The sequence below is a fragment of the Nestor notabilis genome, unplaced genomic scaffold, assembly GCF_000696875.1.
Source record: "Nestor notabilis isolate BGI_N333 unplaced genomic scaffold, ASM69687v1 scaffold5956, whole genome shotgun sequence".
Taxonomy (NCBI): Eukaryota; Metazoa; Chordata; class Aves; order Psittaciformes; family Psittacidae; genus Nestor; species Nestor notabilis.
In genome coordinates this window covers 66,699-86,265 of record NW_009934128.1, presented here as the reverse complement: position 1 = coordinate 86,265, position 19,567 = coordinate 66,699, and the positions used below count along the sequence as shown (strand labels likewise).

Below are 19,567 nucleotides of genomic sequence, written 5' to 3'. Positions count from 1 at the left end.
ATGCCGAAAATCATGGAACCTATAGGATGCTTTGCAGATCAAAATACAACTGTGTTTCAAGAGCACTGAAACAAATTCATATAAGAAAGGTACACCAAACATTCGGTTCCAACACAATATCTGACTCAGAAAGTTTTTGAACTGCAGATAGCCAGAAACTGAATGAATTTACTGGGAGAAATAACACAATGTAAGTAATTCTTAAACTCTTTCTCTGTGTATCCAGTACTGGAAAATCTCACAGCTCCCGCAGTGTAGTAGATGGACCTGTGGAGTCATGTAGTATAGCAACTTTAGCTCTTACACAGGTTTTCCTTTAAGAAGTGCAGGGCACTCTCACTTTCATTCATTTAGAATTTAAACTAAATTAAATGCTAAATATATAGGACATTCATTTTAAAATATTAAATTATTAAACTGTGTTATCAATTGCGCTACACTTACTGTTGGGCATAGGCATCAATGAAAGACTATTTCAAAACATTTCAGTATGGGATGATAAATTTTAGTGCTAGATATTAATGAACGTTAGCGACTTACAAATGTTAGCAGTTAAAACTGACTGAAAAAAAATGGAATCTTATCCCAAACAGAATTCCTTATCCTACTAAGAGGGAATACCAAGACATTTCAAAATGTCCTCTGAGAAAAAATGTTGCTATTGATTCACTGTGAAAAACACTCATGCAACAAAGTGTTGTATGACAAGAAAGTATATAAGTCAGACCACTTATGCAATGACATCTGCTAATTTCAATTATTCTATTTTGTCGATTCTTTATTTATTTCTCTAAATTGTTTACTATGTTTTCTGTACATTAGAAGTCCCTGTGCCTCCATCTGTGAGTTGTATTACACAATATCTTAAAATATTTGCTGTCTGGGTTTGGGGTTTTTGAGGGATAGTCTATAGATTTTACAGTTCTTCCCCTACATTTTCTTCATTTGCACTATATTTTACACTTCCTCTCAGCTGTTGATATTTCTTACCACTACCGCCCCATGGCAGAGCAGTTGGAACTAGAAGATCTGTAAGGTCACTTCCAACCTAAACTATTCTATGATTGCACCAAGTTGTTAGTTTTCCACACATTCATAATGGCCTACTCTGCCATTCAATATACAAAGCCTAACTAAGTCAACTCTCATGCAAGTGTACAAAAGATGATTGCATGGTACAGGTGCAACTGAGGCTTGAGAGCTGTGTCACTACTTCTTTTCTACCTGTGTGTTCCTTTACTTTTCATTTTAAACTCATTCAGAGTACATGTTTCATTCAGTTCTAAGATGCTAGTATTGGAAAAGATAGTGGCAAAACTGTTACACAACTTACTTTTCTTCCTTGAAGCATTAACACTGGTATCTTCCTGATTAATTTGTAGCCAATAAATCAGCAGTACACTTTTAAGCACACAGAGTTCCACTAATAACAGAGTGCACATATACCTCTTACAGGACAACAGCTACCTAGCAAAGTTCTGACAGCCTTTTATAGATGCATAGATTTTTAATTTAGAAAGGACCATCAGAACTGATGCCTTCTCTCTTTTAAAACAGACTGCAGAATCAATGCTGCTATCCCTATCCTGAGTTCAGTTACTTCGGTCGGACTGAAGTATGAAATCCTTTAAAACTACGACTGTAACAAACTTACAGCTATATAATATTTCTGTATTCACACATTCCATTGCTAAGCATTGTAATTTATTAGGAATAGGTCAATTATAGCTATTATTATGCATGCTGACTGTGTTTGAAAAAAAAAAAAGACCATTTTCATGACAAGAAAATAATATTTTCTTCCTTTTTATGTATTTACATGTAGGCAGACTTTTTGGGTTCCGGCTACCTGGATTGAGACTTTTAACATACAGAAAGCAGTCTTTACCACAGGAAGACCCTGATGCAGTGATAGTCGATTCATCTAAGCACAGTGACGACTCAGTGGCAATGAAGCACTTTAAATCACCTACAAAGGAAAGCTGTAGTCCTTCAGAAGTGGATGATACGAAAGCTCTAATTCAACCCAGTAAATGTTCACCTTTGGTTAATATATCAGGACCTCTTGACCATTCATCACCTAAACAGCAATGGGACAGACTTTACCCTGATATGGTACAGACAAGCAATCCACTAACCCATTCCAGATCAAAGGAAAGCATTTGTAGCATACGGCGAGCATCTTCAGTACATGACATAGAAGGCTTTAACATCCATCCCAAGAACGTTTTTAGGGACCGTCACGCAAGCGAAGGTACGGTAGAAAGTCAATCTAGTATTCTCTGATGTACTAAGAAAGTAATTATCATCACTTTGTAAGCAAAACTAAATATAATCAGCTGTAACATTCAAAGGCACACTAAAAATATTAAGGGCCCAAATATGCCAGGTTTATTCACACTAAATACTGCTTTTCATGTCTACACATACTAGTGAAATCAAGGGGCTGCTGTTAGAGCACCATCTGCCTTCTGTATGGCCCAACATTCCTAAAGCTAATACTGGTACTGGGGGAAGACGGGGGAGGGAGGAAATTGGGTGATCAAGTTAAAATTGTTTGCACAGTTCTGTCCCATAATCTCATATATTAGATTATCTATGACTGCTTGAAACATGACTTCAGAGATTGAACAGTTTGTTTTTCTTAAATCTCTAGTGGGTACATTGTTTATTTGTCCTGGGTCCAATATTCACCCGTCCAACACTTAGATATGATTTTCTCTCACACTGGACTAAATATTCTCAGCAATTCCATTGAAATACTTTGTGTAATGCTTAGTGAAATATTTAGTGAAATAGTGAAATACTTAGTGTAAAATTTGTAAGTGTGATTTTGTGTTAGTATGTTCTTACAGCCAGCAAAATTTACAAAGGTGTTTTCTCTAGCTTCTTTTTCTACTGTCTCTGCTAATTATACAAAGTCATGGAGTGTGATCCATGATTTCTTGTTGGAGATGGGCAGTTTCAGAAACCTGGAAAACAGCTTAGCAAACAGGGGTTTGAAAGCCCTGTGAATGAAGAGGCACCCTGAAACTAACTTTTGCAGGAAAGTGCCATATATACAATACTTTAGCAGCTGCTGGTGGTCTAATGACTTGAACTGAATAATTTTTATTCAAGCCAGATGACAAAAAATATATGGGGAATATTTTAAGATTTCAAACACATATGTCATGGAAGACTGTGCAGATACATAAATTAGCAAGAAAATGAATTTTCGTTTTCGGTGATTGCCTGCTTTTCTCCTATTCATTGACCGCAAGTATAAAATTCCTTTGAGTTCTCCTGCCTTCTGGAAGATCTGCACCAAGGGCTTTTGCTTCTGTACATCTCCTAAAGTAAAAGTCTGAATGCTTCTCTGCCACCCAGATTAACTCCTAGAATAGCAGAACTAATTATTCCTTCCAGTTACTCTTCCTGTATTGAATACGATCATTAAACACATCTTTTCTAATTTCTGTTTCTTTTGGACACTGATTTTTGTCAATTCAAATGAACCTGAAAATTAAATTAAATCTATCCCAAACCATACCATTTTGCTACAGTTCATGTTCACATTCAAGCCAAGATTTCAAAATCAGGATGCGGAGGCAAAAATCTCCAGAGTTGAAGCTTGGCATGTCTTTTGGACAACTGCATAAGCTTTATCTTGGGTTCAACAGCCCCAGATATTTAAAAAAAACCCTTTCAAATAAAACACATTTAAAGATATCTGTTTTGTCAATTTCTTTTTTCAGAACTTATTTTTATTACAGCACTTCTCAATTGTTCATATAGTTATGTGATGAAAAAGTGTAAAAATTTGTTTCTTTGGTTATGATGATACAAAGCGCATGCAAAAATCACTACATAATTTAATACCAGCTGCATCGAGAAGCAAACATTTCTAGTTTTATTTCACTGAATAATATTTTTTCAAATGCTAAATACTAAGGAAAATAAATTTTACTATGAGGAGTAAATAATTCATTAAAATTCCTATATGATGTGATAGTTTACAGTGTAAATGGATAAAACACTGCCACTCTGATTTCACTCTGCATAAGCTACAATATAGTAGAGAATTTGGCCCTAAATTTCTGCCATACATACACATTCTAAAAGAATATGAGAATATGACAGAGTATGGCTCTCAGAATTGCATTAGAATTAGTAGCGATCCTTGATGCCATCTGCTTCCGAGCATATTAGAATTTGGCACCTTATGCTGAAAAGATGTTTAAATTTAGCTAGCAAGTCCTGCTTGCCTTACTCAACAGTGAGCCATAAACTCCTATTGGTGCTAAAAATTATCCATGCAAGTTAGGCAACCAAGATTCAGCCTAAGTCGTCTTCTCTGGACTCAAAGATTCTGAGCAGAAGTTGTAGATACTGCACTGAAGAATGTAAAGACCTAAGTAAAAGTAAACTACAGTCCCAGTGGGCTAAATTACTACACAAGGAAGCATAAAGTTTAATACATTTTCCATTCCATTTTTATTTTGTTTACTGATCTTAATAATTCCAATTTTTCCTGAGTCCACTGAAAACTACTACTCTGTCTGAAAACACAATTCAGGACTCAGATTTAATTTTTTTCCACCTCTTCCAGTTCAAGTAATATTAGTTGAACCAGCATAACAGAAATCTGACAGAAGAGAACAGCATTATTTAGCTCAATATAAACTACAATAATTCACCCACGGTCAAATTTTTTCTTGCAAGATAATGCAATTGAGAATATAAATTATTTCATGCGTTAAATTAATTTGTGTAGCCTAGTTGCCTGTCACTGTAAAATTATCATAGCTGTGGCAATTATATGCTGAAAGGTATTTCAGTAAAAAAGTCAATTTTTTTAAATTCATTTGAGTGTACTCAATCGAATTTCATACTAAATTTGCCTGTTGGACAGCAAAAGAAGCAGGGCAGGAACTGTGTCTCCCACCTACCACCCAAACTCCACACAAGCCTTTCTCACCTGAAATGCCAGCAATCCAGATTTTGCAGGCATGTACAGGTTTACAGGGACTCTTCATAAGTCTTATTCTCTTCAGAAAGTGACCTCAGTAACACCCCTGCAGAGAAAAAAAAGCAAGCTTTTGAGCCTAACTCAGCCTACAAAATCTGCCTTACTGCTACAGGTGCCTGGCACAGAAAGGCATGAGGCTGAGAGGAAATAAACACTCTCCCACACCTGCGGTCCAGAGGGCCCAGCAATGTGTCCCATTCTTCCCTGTCCTTGGGAAGCTGAGGAAAACCAGAGAGGCAGCAGGGGTGACATGACACCACAGACAAGGCCCAGCATCACCTCCAGTTCCCCTCACAGGAAAAGGCCATAGCCTTTCTCCAGAGCGGCGCTGAGGCAGGGCCTCTGCAGGGACAGGGCTGCCGCTGGGGTGGACAGGGGCACAGCTGCCTCAGCCCTCAGCGGTGGCCCGCCAGCGGGGCACAACTGCAGGTGAATATCAGTTTGAGCCCACTGCACCTTTGAAAGCCAGCAACCCAGTCACAGCAGCTGGCCACACACCGGGGCAGGGCCATGTCCCGTGCCTGGCCCTGGCTCCTTCACCACCTCGCCCAGCATTATATCCACCACCCCAAGCTGCAGCATCCAGGTAGGGAGGCCCGTGGGTCATCTTGTACACCCATGAATAGCAGTGGTGCTTACCTATCCACCTGTGTAGCTTCTTTACAAGAATATTAAATAGTAAGTATAACAACAACAATAATATTCTCCCCAAAGAGGATTGATCTCATGAGAGGATTCAGGGGTGGGTGTGCCTGTGAGGACAGAGAGCTTTGCCACTGTTACCTTGCAGAAAGGCACCTGAGAGCTGAGGAAAGGTTTAAGATGTACCTTTCTCCTCAGTGTTTCTCAGAAAGGTGCTGCTCAGCTTGCTGCTATGTTAAAAACCTTTCATCCTGTGAGCTGTGGGCAGGCGTGGGGCCTGTGGGTCTGTGCAGTGCCATCTGTGCGGCCCCACACCCATGCAGCCATCCAGCTTGCGCTGCCACCCACAGCTGGGGTTCCTCAGCCAGTTCTACTACCTGCTGATCTACTACAAACAGTTCTACAGATTATTGCTCAGTTGTCAAATTGATTTCGTCTTAACTAAAAGTCTACATACATATTTTGAAGCAATATTTTCTGCTTTTTCTGATGTAGATTTTAGTTGTCTTTTTTCTCTCTTTTTCTTTACTTTTATTATGCTGAAAACCAGACAATGGTCGCAATGTCAAAGGTAAAGTATACATCTAGACTGTACCTTCCAGTGTTTCAAACAGCCACACTTTTTGGCATGTTACTTTGCCTGCTGTATGAAATGTTCAGATGCAACATTCTCATGCTGACCTCTCTAGGGCCGAGTGCATCATTTAAATTACATTTGTTAAACATGTAGTTATTCCCTTAACTATTGTCTAAAAGCACTAACTACCAATCCCTGGAAAAAGTGAAGGCATAGCTCTTAAATGGCCATTTGACTTAATTATCAATTAATTCAGAGGGGAAAAAAAAAGGAGGGAGATAGAACATATCATAGTTTTTTAGCTCAGTTATTTAACTCAATTTAACTCTATTGAAGCTACCAGGAGTTCTACCTGTTAAAGTTGGGCAGGGGCCACTAACAGTCTATTGTTACAAGGTGCTTAGTTTTCAGTTAACTATCTCAAAAATGAAGTAGTTGGTAATCAGGAGCCTTGTGGAAGTATCTTCACTTATTCCTCCTTTCTCTCCTTAAAACTAGTTTCACGTTCCTGGATGGCAGGGGGTATGGTTTCAAGCTTCATGTAGTATTAAAATGTGCACGCATGAACTTCATTGCCAATTTCATGTATAAATAATAATTAGTGCGGTTGTTTTTATTCACCAGCACTGAGCTGCATCTTTTAGAAGCAATCTGAACACATTCTTAAGTGACTTCGTCCATTTCTAGAAAACAGTTCAGAACAAAAGTATTCCATTTAATTGCAGTGTTTGTAGCTATGTCTGAGGACTGGTTTGTGACTTCATGCATGATGCAAAAAGTGTGTGTACCTAGTAAAGTCTTCTCTCTGAACTGCATGCAGTGCATGACCTAGATTCTGTAAAGCAATTTGTGGACTACAAAATCATTGCATTTGCTTCATGTGTGTGTTGGCAAAACGTTGCGGGAAAAAGAAAACGCAGTCTCCGTAATCTTAAACAGCTTTAACAAATGTATTTACTGTTGGTGAAAGATGATGGATTGACAGCTCAGGAGAGTGAAATCAATTCTTAATGCACTGTGTAAGCAGGGACAATAGAATCCTACTGTAAAAACAGGGAGCTCAAAATTAACCTTAAAGAATCTCCTTTGTAGGGCAGGCAGAAGCATATCATTCTCCCTGCTCATTCACTTCTTGGCCACTCTGCTGAAACTGTCAATCAGGGTGCTAATTAGTGTCAACTGTGATTGTAATTTGTTATGGCCCTCTTTTTCTGCTTCCTTGTATGAGAGAGACTATAGCAAAGGTCCACTAGCTGTCAAGTATCAGCTCAATAGCTTGCAGCCTGGGCTGTACTTAAGCTAGTAATGTCTTTCAATTAATTACCATTATCAATGAGGTACATACACACCTATCACCACATTCTAAATCAAAAGGAGGTGGAAAAAAACCCAAGGTTTTATTCCCATGTGCAGTTAACTTAAGTCTAATGTCACGGGCTAGGGCATGAGTCTCAGGTAGCAAAGGAGAGAGTAATTCCCTTTGGAATAGTAGCAATAAAAGATTTAAATCCCAGAAAAGAAAGCTTCAATACAATTTAAATATATATAAAGTTACTATCTAAAAAAAAAAAAAAATCTACTATGTAATTATGGATTTACCTAAGCTCCCTTAGTTTCCTCTTACCTTTGAGTTCCTTAGGTATCAAGAATTTTGTTCACCTAACAAATGTCCCCAAATTAATACCCAACTCATGTCTAAACCTACTCAATATTCAAAAACTATTAATTGCTATAACTATGTAGGGAAGTAGAGTTGAAAAACTGCAGTCTGACCATACATACATAACACACACCAGCCAGATTAGCCACTTCACTAATTTGCGAGGAGATTGTGGGCCCTGACTTATTTTGCAAACCACTTTTTAACAGACTCATGTAGATGATGTAAAAGATAGATTCAGGTTCTACCTGGGCCAAAAGGTGTTCAAGCACAATATTCCAATTCCTTGGCAGTGTTCTCAGTACTGGGTTTTTTAGCATTGCTTGTGGGAAAAAGATAGTGCTTTCTTCCTTTTTCCAGTGAAACTGTTCCACAAATAATATATCGGGTTCATTGGTCTAAGGAGAAAAAGAATCTCCAATTTTGTCATTTAGTGGTTAGAGCACTTATCCACAACTTTTTGTGTATCTCACGTCAAATGACCTTTGGACAAAATACAAAAAGTCTTAAGAGTAGAACCACCAGATTGCTTTCTCCTAGGAGAGTACCCAAATTGTTATCATGCCCTCCCTTTTCATCTTACATTCCTGTCTGCACAGTGGCTTAATTCAAAATGGAGTAGCAGCAGATTTCTGTCTCTGGCCTAGATTAACATATAGTTAGCAGGAATTTAGGAGGTAGAAAACATGTGTATAAATCCTTCTAAGATAAGAAAGCAAATTTAAAAAAATAATATAATAAAGTAGAATTCAGTACTGCCTGAAATATTTCTCTACAGCTATCTCCAGGCAGCTGGTTGCTTTGAATTTCACTTGTTCACACATTACAAATACAATGCAGCTGTTCTGCTGTTGACTGCAGTTTACCCCATAGGCCTAATCCTGTCCCATTGGCTGTTCCTTAATCATAGCACCCATTCTTGTTTCCCTGCAGGCAGACCAAAAATGCCCTCTCAAAACAGTTAAAGAAAAAGCACCGCATTGTTGCCTGTAATAGTATTAGGATGCAGTAAGGTTCTCATGTGGATCTGACAAGTACCATTGGATCCCAGACATAGACACATTGTAACTGACTCCAAGACCTGGATTTTTTTCTTAAATACATAACGGGATCTAGCCCTTGCTGCCTAAACATCTTTATAGTTCTTTTTTTCCCAGCATTATTCTCAAAGGAAAGTTTTCCTTACTATGAATATTTTTGGCTTCTGGACCAACATTATGACAAAAGTACAAAACAAATATTCTAATTGGTTATATTGCTTTCTTGTTGCACAAAGAACTCTGTCCAATATTGAAGAGAATAGTTATAATGGATATGTACCTCATGAAGTATACAAACTCCAAATTTTTTATCTATCATGATACACTAAAGTAGTATAAGATTTTTAAGTGTATATTAAATGCTCCAATAATATTCTACATATGGGTGTCCCTATTGTTTTCCATATTTTGTCGGTAATGACAATTGAAGAATTTGTGATAATTTTGTGAGTTTATGATACGCCAAAATTAAAGGCTTTTAGGACAATGTGAGGTTAATATTTTCATTGGTTAAGCATGGAGTTACTTGATGAGTCAATAGGGCTAGAGCAGAGGTCTGCTCAATATTCCAGTTTACCAAAAGGTGTTTTTTAACTATCATGTAAGCATGAGCAACAGCAGAGAGTGATAATAGAGCCTTTGCTCAGTCCAGACACACTTATATAATTGCATCTCTTGTTTCCACTTTTATAAACAAATGAGAATATAGTCTTAATGTTCAGCCAGCATTATAATGGAGCATACCAGCATACCCAGTAACATAAAAACAAGAAAGGCTAGATACATTATGTACTTTGCAATCCACTTACCTTTTAAAAAATATTGAGGGCTCTACGTAAAGGAAATTTTATATTTACATCCAATATTAGATTTGATTCTCATTAACAACAGAGTTGTTTTCAAAATATAGATAATTTGTAAAATTATTTATTTACAAGTATTCTTGTCCATTTGACATATCCCACTTAAACATTAATGATAACTTACTTCTCTGTATTTGTCAAATACTAAATATACGTTCTTATTTTTCAGGGCCTTTTAATCATATCAAGTCAAGTCTGTTGGGATCCACATCGGATTCAAATCTCAATAAATACAGTACAATCAACAAAATTCCTCAACTCACACTGAACTTTTCAGATATCAAAAGTGAAAAAAAATCTTCATCTCCTCCTTCTTCGGAGAAAGCAATTATTGCACCTAAGGTGAAAGACCGAACGCACAATGTAACAGAGAAGGTTACCCAGGTAAGGTAATACCCATTATTTTAGTCCCTTTTCCATTTCATGGAGCCAATTATCAGTGTATTCAATAGAATGATACTTTTTTCATGAATGATTTGCATATTTCCAAGACAATTTGAAGGGCTTAAGCCATTACTTATTTTAGAAAAGCTGCAGCGAGTACCCCAAATAAGTTCACTAATGTCAGTGATTCCTGACATTCATACATGTTAGTTTCACTGTTTTTTCTTTTTCTCAGCTTTACGAATTGCTGATTAGTGCAAAGCACAACATGATAACACATGGTAGGTGATTGTGCCACTGTTATAAGGCTCACAATTACGTCTTGTAATTTCTGTCCCAGTTCTTTGGCTTTTCATAATGCTCTTTCCTATGCATCTTTTCTATATGTGTATATCAAAAAGGCTGTTAAAATGGAAAGCAGATACCTGAGTGGACTGAATGTATGATATATTCTGTTATGCTTAGGAATGAGGCATACAATTGAAACAAAACTGAAAACAGTTCAAGATAGCATATTTCTTCACTATGAGACAGATAAAGTGCCCTCTGGAGGAAACAGAAGTGTTCAGCTCAAATCAGTATTATTACATTTGTGTTGTAATGTCATATGGAGATTGGCTAGGACAGGCTACTGATGTACAGCATACTGAAAAAAAAAAATTAAGACATGACAGTAACATAGAATCATAGAATAGTTAGGGTTGGAAAGGACCTTAAGATCATCTAGTTCCAATTAAAGCCTTAGTAAGCAGAGCGTCAGCCCTTGAATGCCCATCCACTGACAGGTGGAAAGAAGTTAGACGTGCTTTCTATTAGAAGGAAGATAGAGATTCTATAAGGAAGATCTTGTCAAGAGCAGCTTCTGACTTACTGCTGACCTGCCTTCAGATCAGACTGCAGCTTCTCTACACTGGTACTATGCCAGATGTTGTCCATGCTTTTGCTCCTTTTATGGATATAAAAAGAAATATATTGTACACCCTCCTAAAGAAATAAAGTTTCTATCAATCAGTTCTATTTTGAGATCAGTTACTGCCTAAAAAGTAACTGGGTTTTTATCTTTTATATATTTTGTCTTTGACACATAACTTGAATCTGAAACCGTTGTACTTTCTTCCCTGGTCAATTGTGAAAGATTTAATCACTTCTGGATCCATTTTGATATGTTTTAAATTATTTATTGTAGTCATACATAGAAATCTTTTCACAGATACTATGGCAAAGAGTCAAGCTTGATTAAAAAGACTGATTTTTATAAGTAAGCATAAATCAAGCTTGGTTTATTGGTTGTGGGGTTTTTTTATTTTTCAAAATTCTGACTGGATAATTAGTGCCAGAGTGCCAACTTTCTACGTACTAATGACATTGTTATGGGTAAAATTAAATGAATGAATGAATGAATGAATGAATGAATAACAAGTATACTTGTTCTCCAGACAACTTTGGTATTATAGAAAGGTCCAATAGAAATGTTTTGGATCAGATAAACATTCCAGAAACATTAATACTAACTAAATTCAAAATTATATTTGAAATGTCCTATAAAATCTTTACATTTCACAAAAGAATTCCAATTTAATTTGACGTTGGTTTATGTCCTTTTCTAGAACTATCTCAACCAATGTGCAGAGTACAATTTGTGTAGTAAACTTTGATAATGTCATTCATTATAATTATAAAGCATTTCTCACAGCTGTTACTTTTTCCTTTTATTATATTCAGTTATCAATGGTTCTAGTTGCTGCTGCAGCCTAAACTCTAGGATTAGGGAGAAACTCATAGAAGATATAAATAAATTTAGGTCTACTTAATTCAATAATCAAAGATCTAGTTGGCTAGTTATTCATGGAATAGATTAGAAATAGACATTTAGAAGATGAAAGTGGTTTATTTTAGTCCTGTTTATGCTTCTAATCTCCAGTGATTTCAATATATTTTAGAGTCATGCTCTGATAAACTTCGAAGGCTGCACTGAATGTCTGCCTGTAAATCTCTTTCTAAACTTTTCATAGGCCCATAGATCCATTTTGTATCTGAAAAATAATGTAAAAGTGGTTTTGGAATGTTCAAGCACAGTGTTAAAAACAGAGTATGGCATAAATGTCAGATGAGATAATTAGGGTACATTCATGCTGGCACAGTCCACATAAATCTTTGAAACAGCATCAAAAATGTACAGAAGGCAATATGAGTATAGAATGGCCATAGTAAGTTAAAAGGTCACCCTTAATCAGAGTAGTGACGTTCTGAAATAGTCTTCTAATAAACAAAATTAGGGCAGGAATTCCAAATGTTGTCAGAACCTGAGAAATATAGTAAATGAATAGATAACATGATGTGCTTTTGTGGGATTGCAGGACTTGGTGACATGGAAGGCCATTTCCAGCTGCATATTGCACCATTTAAATATCCACCCATCTCTCTCAGCTTTGCTGAGAAATTTGGTCCTGCTGGTATAACCTGATATTTCCACTATTGCGGCTCCTCTCACCGTGCGACTGAAAGTATAGACATGGACTCTGGTATGCACCACACTAAGGTATCAGTGATCCTCGCAGCTAGATCACTGCACTCTGAATTTTCTCTCATGCATCAATAATATCAAACTAAGTATCAGAACCACAGGGAACAAGAAGTTCTTTCCAGGGATGACAGCTATATGACTTCTATCATGTGCACTATCTGTAGAAGTAATTCAGGAAGTGAAGACAGTGAAAAAGGAGGGGATTGCACATAGCTACCTTCAGAAGGTAGAGGAAGAATAGTGAATAGAATAAATAAAAAAGACATGGCCATTGTGCTTACAGCAATTGATATGCATTCAGAAAGCAGTTAAAGAGAAGTGAGATGCTTTAGCAGTAAGATTGTAGTGAAATAAATTAGGAGCAAACTGGAGAATAAAGTTTAGAAAATAATTTTGGAAGGAACAGAAGATGTTATGGGCCAGTGGTTGACAGTTTGAGTGACAAATATGAACTTTGAAATGCAGGTGGAGAAAACAAGATTTCACTACACAATTTAATTAATAAATAGAATCCTCAGCATCTTACCTTTTAAGTAATACAAAAAATTAATCTCTTCAAAAAGAGCTAAGTTATAAATTCTAATGCAAAGGCCCTCCCAGTATTGTCTTACTACTTAACAGGAATGTTCAGGACATTGTGGAAAGAAGAAAATTGCCTTAATATATAGCCTGCAGTGAAGTTCTGCACATGGGATGGTCTTCAATAAGTAGATACCTCAATCACTTGGCCTTTCACCTGGGTCTTTGCTGATCAAAAGCCCTTGTGTAATGCAGAGTAGCATAACATCTTCTGGATGTCCATTTTTGTATAACATTACTGACTTTTACTCAGAAGAGTAGCCCAGTAGCGTCTGCCAGACAGCCCCTATTGAAAAATTCTGGCATTGTCATATCCCAATGTATGTAACTAAAGTAAAATTTAAATTTCCATTCTGCTTTAGTAAAAGTTGGGGGTTTTTTTCACATTATATTTTCACAAATATTTCACATTATAATTTCCAGAGATGCTAAGGTAGCCTCTCTTCCAGAAGAGTCTGAACTTACTTTTTTAAATTTTTTTTTTTTTTTTTTTACAGTCTGTTTTTGGGGGGGTGGAGCAGTACAATTTCTGCACTTTTTTGCACTGACAGGTTCAGTTGGGGTCCTGACACTGATTCTTAGAAAGAGACAAGTCTTCCCAGAAGCTCAAAAAGTAGACTTTTATTAAGCAAAGCAGTGGGACAAAAAATTGACATCTAAACCTTAATATTTTTGATGAATTCACAAAGAAGACTTCTCACCTTCCAATTACAGCATGTAGATGTGCGACAGTAAGCGGGTTTTTATATTCTATTTAAATACTGATTTATTTTAAATGTTCTGACACATGCAGTTTCCACTGATTTATGGCTCCAAAGCTGTGAACTCTTGTGAACAGACTCAGAGCATCATGGAGATTACATATGTTGTACATATATAAGCAGTAAGTATGCTTATATTCAAAGAAAAGAGACAATTCCTGAATACCTATGTATTAACACTGGCAACTATAGCTGGACTAGTTAATAAACTTATAAATTACTGGTCTCTTTATTGCGTAGTTTAAGAAAAACAGTTTTGTCGGCCTTGGTCATTAGGGTTCAGAGATTATTGATCCTTTTGAAATTCATCACTCTGTTGAGATATAGCATGTGGTTGAAAGACCCAATGTGTATCTGTTGTTTATGATTTGTCTCAATAACTGACTTACAGGAAAGTAAAACTCTATGATCTTTAGTCTTGTAAATAATACTTTTAAAAGTGGTTTCAACATCCACCACCTGTAGGAAATCTATACTGAAACTGGTTATATGGCTGCTCAAACAATAAACATGTACCTTAATGGACTACAATGATGATTGGGGATTGTAATCTTATTTGCAGGTGCACTGAACACCCGCAGCTCTTCTGTGCTCTCAGTGGAGGTTGCAGTCACATATGAAGTGACAGACCTTGTAGTTTCACTGCATGTTTTTGTAATCTGGCCAGACTCTATTCTGCTCCCCAAAAGATTAAGAAATAAGTAATGATATCCCCCTAGGCCATCTCAGCTGTTGATATAAAAAGAACTATTATGTGATCATGACTTCAAACTGACCTTCAGGTTTTCAGGCTAAAAGAAGACCAGCAACATCTAGGACAGAGAGGGGCAATATAAGACCTAAAAATAAATCAAATTATTGATCTATACTTTTTCAGCAGTCTGATTCAGCTGACACACTACGCTGTTTACAACATCATGCAGTAACTCACACAAACAACATTTCAAGGCTGTTCATTTTGGAACACAAGCTGACATGAAGCAGAAAATTCTGAATTAAGGGAAAACAATTTTGATATGTCTTCCAACTACACAGCAAGGCATATATATAATAATGAAATTGAGGGGTAAGCAGAGCCAACATTCCCTAGATACTGTATGGGAAGTTTATAGCACTGGTTTCTATTGAAGTGAGAATTTTTTATTTCTGTTTTTCACTATTGCTGTTCTCAATGATCAGTTGATGTAGCTTATACAGGAATTATTCCCTTAGTTTACAATCATACTTAGCACCCTCATGCAATAATATTTAATCTTTTATTGTCATTAGAAAATTAGGCTTTGTAATTACTATAGGTGTAGTTACAGAAATAGTATACATGTGTGTAATTTCATTATCATTTAGGAAGTATGACACAATGTATTTGAAAAGAAGTAGAGAACATCATGATGATGGCAAAACTAATAAATATACCCCAGTCTTAGGGTAGTTATTTATACCTGTGCAAAGATGTCACCAAAACTGGAAAGTAGGCTCTTTTCACCAGAGCAAGTAGCTACACAAAGTACAAGGAAGCAGAAAATAAAGCCGAGTGTTTTGATCAGTTTCAGAAGAAAACATAGCATTTTCATTGGAATTACTTGCAATTGCATCAAGTAATAAAATGGCCAATATAGTTACAGATTCACAGAAACTGTGGAAGATAAAATATTCCTTCCTTCCAGTAGAACCTTTTCTCTTTGTGACAGCTGAATAGGCTAAGGCATCTGAACTGCTGCAGTGTTTTGAGATTTCACAGCATATGGTACAAATGGAGCAGTCGGAAAGCCCAGCTGCTTTGAAGCACATAACCTGGATGCATCCTTAATTAGTCCATGTCCTTCCCCCAAGATCTACTCTTCTGAAAAAGGGATTTCCTGACTGTGCTGATATGGGAAAAAGTATCCAGTAACTTCTATGAATTATACTTATGAGTAATCAGTGTTTTGTGTGATCTCTTTTTTGTTACTGCCTTGAACCAAATACTCAGTGATCTGTTCTGTGATTCTAACATGGAATGGGATATATGATTTGATTTGATTTGATTTGATTTATTTTATTTTTAATTTATTTTTATTTAATACTAGACCATTTTCCAAATCAACATTCTTCTTTTGTGCTCATAAGGGAGGGAGAAGGGGGAGAGGGGGAATAGTCAGACACCGGCCTTCAGACTGCGTTGTAGTTCATTGTAGTTTGCACAGAAAAAAATGAATTTGATGAATATGTTGAGGGTGTAAGAACTAATGCCCTACAAAGCAAGTAATCCTGATAAAAACCAAGATGTAGGCAGCACTTAGGCAAACCTAATTTCTCTAGGCTAGAGCTCTAAAGTCCAGAACTCCCACTTCATGGCAGATTGACTTTGGAAGTTTCTACACTTGGTAGATTACTGTGCTGAAACCACAGTTTTGACACCCACCAAGAACTGTCCCACCATGAACTGTAAGAAGTCAAGCCCCTGTTTAGCCTCTGTCAAGCCCCACTGAGATCCAGAGAACTGGCAGAATCGTCTGATCCACTTGGCATTCACAGCCTGAAATAATACCTTTCACACATGTGGTTAGAGTTGCCTTATAACAGCCATGAAATGAGTAACAATCTTTCTTTCACATAACCTTAGAATGATACAAAAATGTAGTGTGGAAGAGACCTCTAGAGGCCATCTAGCCCAACCTCCTACTCAAAACAGCGTAACTTCAAAGTTTATATCAGTCAGGTGGTTACCATGTTAACTCAGGAAACAGTTTCTATGTTTAGATCTGTATAAGCATACATTTTCCTAGAGAAAATCACCCAGTGATAGACAGCAATAGCAGCTGGTATGCAGAAAGAGGAAGGGAAGAGGGCAGAAAGCTGGGGATATCATGGGCTAGAAAGAGCTGATGTTTTACAAGGAACATTGATGGTATAGCTACCATTTAGGGTACTCACTTAAAAAGAGGTAGTCCTGGGTTGTAGTCCCAGAATATTTTGCCTGTTATTTATCTTACATAAATCACCATCTGTTAAAAAATCCACAGAAATAACCTTGGGCATCAGGCACTCAGACTCAGGACTTTTCCCTTCCTGAGTGTCATTATACTCAAATAGTATGCATTCTGAATTCCATTCTAGTGTCAGACACCTCACATGTACCCACTGTAGTACCAGTGCAGAATCTAGCCATAAAATGCCATAACCTGGACAGGCAATATTTGTCATATACCTGAAATTACAAATTCACCCCTGTTAAGAGTCATTTTTGTCAGACAAAAAAGGCAGGTATGTTCTGCTAACAATTTAATATTCATTCCTTGCAAGTTGCACATTTTCCTTTAAATATACTACTAGCTAATACTCAAAGTGAAAAACTGGTGGGTAATTTGAAAGATTAACTTTTTCAAGGAAATAGTTAGGTTCCCACACATCACTAATGAGAGAAATGATGAATAAACTAAATATGAGAGCAGCAAGTTCCTGCAATTTGCAGCTAGTAAAGTGATGATACAACTGGTGATAATTATAAAGCAGTTATCTTCTACTACTGATTAGAGACCAGGTGGCCTTAAGTGTAAAAAGGAGAAACAGCAGCATGACTATTATTTGTTTGGCTTGGGATGGGGACAGGGAAGAAGCTTTTAGATTGCTTGGGTTTGATTTATTGGCAGCTGAGGAAAATATTTTTTGGTTAGGGTTTATTACAGTTTGGGATTTTTTTCATGGGATTAGCAACAGTAAGAAAAAACGAATACCATTAAAGCCCAGTCAGCCCAGGACGTTTTTTCATGATTTCTGAATGGCCTTAAAATTGATAATGTAATTAATAATGTAGCTGGTAACAAATCAGTAGAAAAGTGTGTACCCAGAATTGTTCAGAGTCAATACTTCCCAGAAATAAAAAAAAAAATTAAAAAAAAAGAAGAGGAAAATTCCTTAAATTATTGTGAGATATCAGTAAAATCACAGTAAAATCATAGTAAGGGAAAAACTTGGAACCATCTGTACAAATCAAAAACCAAAGGGTCATTGAATTCCAAAAACATTTGTTTTCATGAAATAGTGTGCTAACCAGTGTGGTAACGTAGTTGCAAAGTATTTATCGAGCTTTATGGGCATATAGTTGTGATACTTAGCATAAAATTAATGAGCATTGCACAACAAAAATCTCTAGAATATATTTACTCAGAGTGACTAGTTCAGGCCATCTAGAGTATAGAAATATACAATAAAATTCAAATCTATCTTAAATAAAGTACTTGAATTGCATGAATATTTAGTTGGTATTCACGATATATGGAGAACTCAAAGAATTTCTTCCTGATATCAGGGTGGCCTTCTATTAGATTATATCAGGGTGGCCTTCTATTATATTTGTCTTAGATAAGTCTGTTTTTCTTCAACCGTTGAACAAATATGTCATCGTGCACATGGTGGAATTGTCTTTAAGGTACTTCAGGTGTATTTTCAAGCATAAGTTTATTATTCAAAGAATTGCTAATTTTATATTAAGACAGCATTTTTTTAAATATGAAAATTGCAATAACTACTTTTCATCATAAAAGCTGTCATGAGAATATATGTTCAGCTCCAGACAGTGTGCTCAGAATACTACTAATAAATGAGAAACATACACTAAATGGGAAGAAAGGTTCATTTCACAGCTTTGCTTTTGCTTTTTTTTTTTTTTAATCTAAGTAGCCATCTTCTTTGAAAATGTTCCACTTTTAACATGATTTCTATTAATTATGAAGAAACCTACTCTCTTTTTCAAAAGAACTGCTGTGTGGAATGGTCTTGCATCTGTACCAATCTGTTCTGTTCAGAGAAGTATAGTTTCACAGGGTTTGTAGGTGAGTTAACAATGGAAAACCATAGCCAACAGAGAGCCGTTTGCTGCATCTCAGCCTCTAATGATGTTCAGAAGTAAGCAAGAAATCAGTGCCTGTGGCTCACGGTCATGATGTAGAACTTGGTAGAGGCCAGCTAATTTATTCTGGTTAATTTTGTTAGGACAGCACGCAGACTGTAGCCTCCTTCTAGGGTTTCAAACAAAGCTTGAAAAATAAGTTCTGTATAGGATAGCGATTTCCACATATATTGTACTGTCTCCTTCTTGTCTTAACACCTACTATATTAAGTAAGCTAAGGAAACTCAATACTGAATGACCCAATCTGTAGCTTAGACAGTGTGATAAATTAGTCAATCTAGAAAGCAAAGAACATCAAAACTTACAGTCAGGCTTCTGTCCTAGGCATTTTTTCCACTGGATTGAGCTTTTGGTGCCTGCAATCATACATGTGATCAATCACAGTACTGAAAAGCTTCCCATATCTCCCTGGTTAAATCCATAAATAAAAGGTCCTGTTCCCTCCTGAACATGAACTTCATTTATCATAACACAGGTAAGAGAGAGCTTCTCAGGAAGTTATTTTTGGTTCACTAATGCTGTGCTGCCACAATATTTTTGTTCGAGTACCACAGTAGCTAATGAAGAATCATCATGAAGGTCCTACCTTGTCTTACCAAAATTCCCAAAAACCAAAGTATGTTTTTACATTTGGGGG

The 19,567-nt window shown here is 36.5% G+C and overlaps 1 protein-coding gene across 1 annotated transcript in view; it reads left to right on the top strand.

Annotated features, from left to right (window-relative positions):
* Positions 1–1,825: 1,825 nt before the first annotated feature.
* Positions 1,826–19,567, top strand: part of KCNH7 (potassium voltage-gated channel, subfamily H (eag-related), member 7) — a gene marked incomplete at its 5' end in the record, with an annotated part of 78,189 nt that continues 60,447 nt past the window's right edge. The window contains 4 exons of the mRNA XM_010017172.1: positions 1,826–2,254; positions 6,204–6,224; positions 6,729–6,752; positions 9,963–10,177. Of these exons, the coding sequence (XP_010015474.1) occupies positions 1,826–2,254; positions 6,204–6,224; positions 6,729–6,752; positions 9,963–10,177 (689 nt within the window). The remainder of the gene's footprint in view (positions 2,255–6,203; positions 6,225–6,728; positions 6,753–9,962; positions 10,178–19,567) is intronic.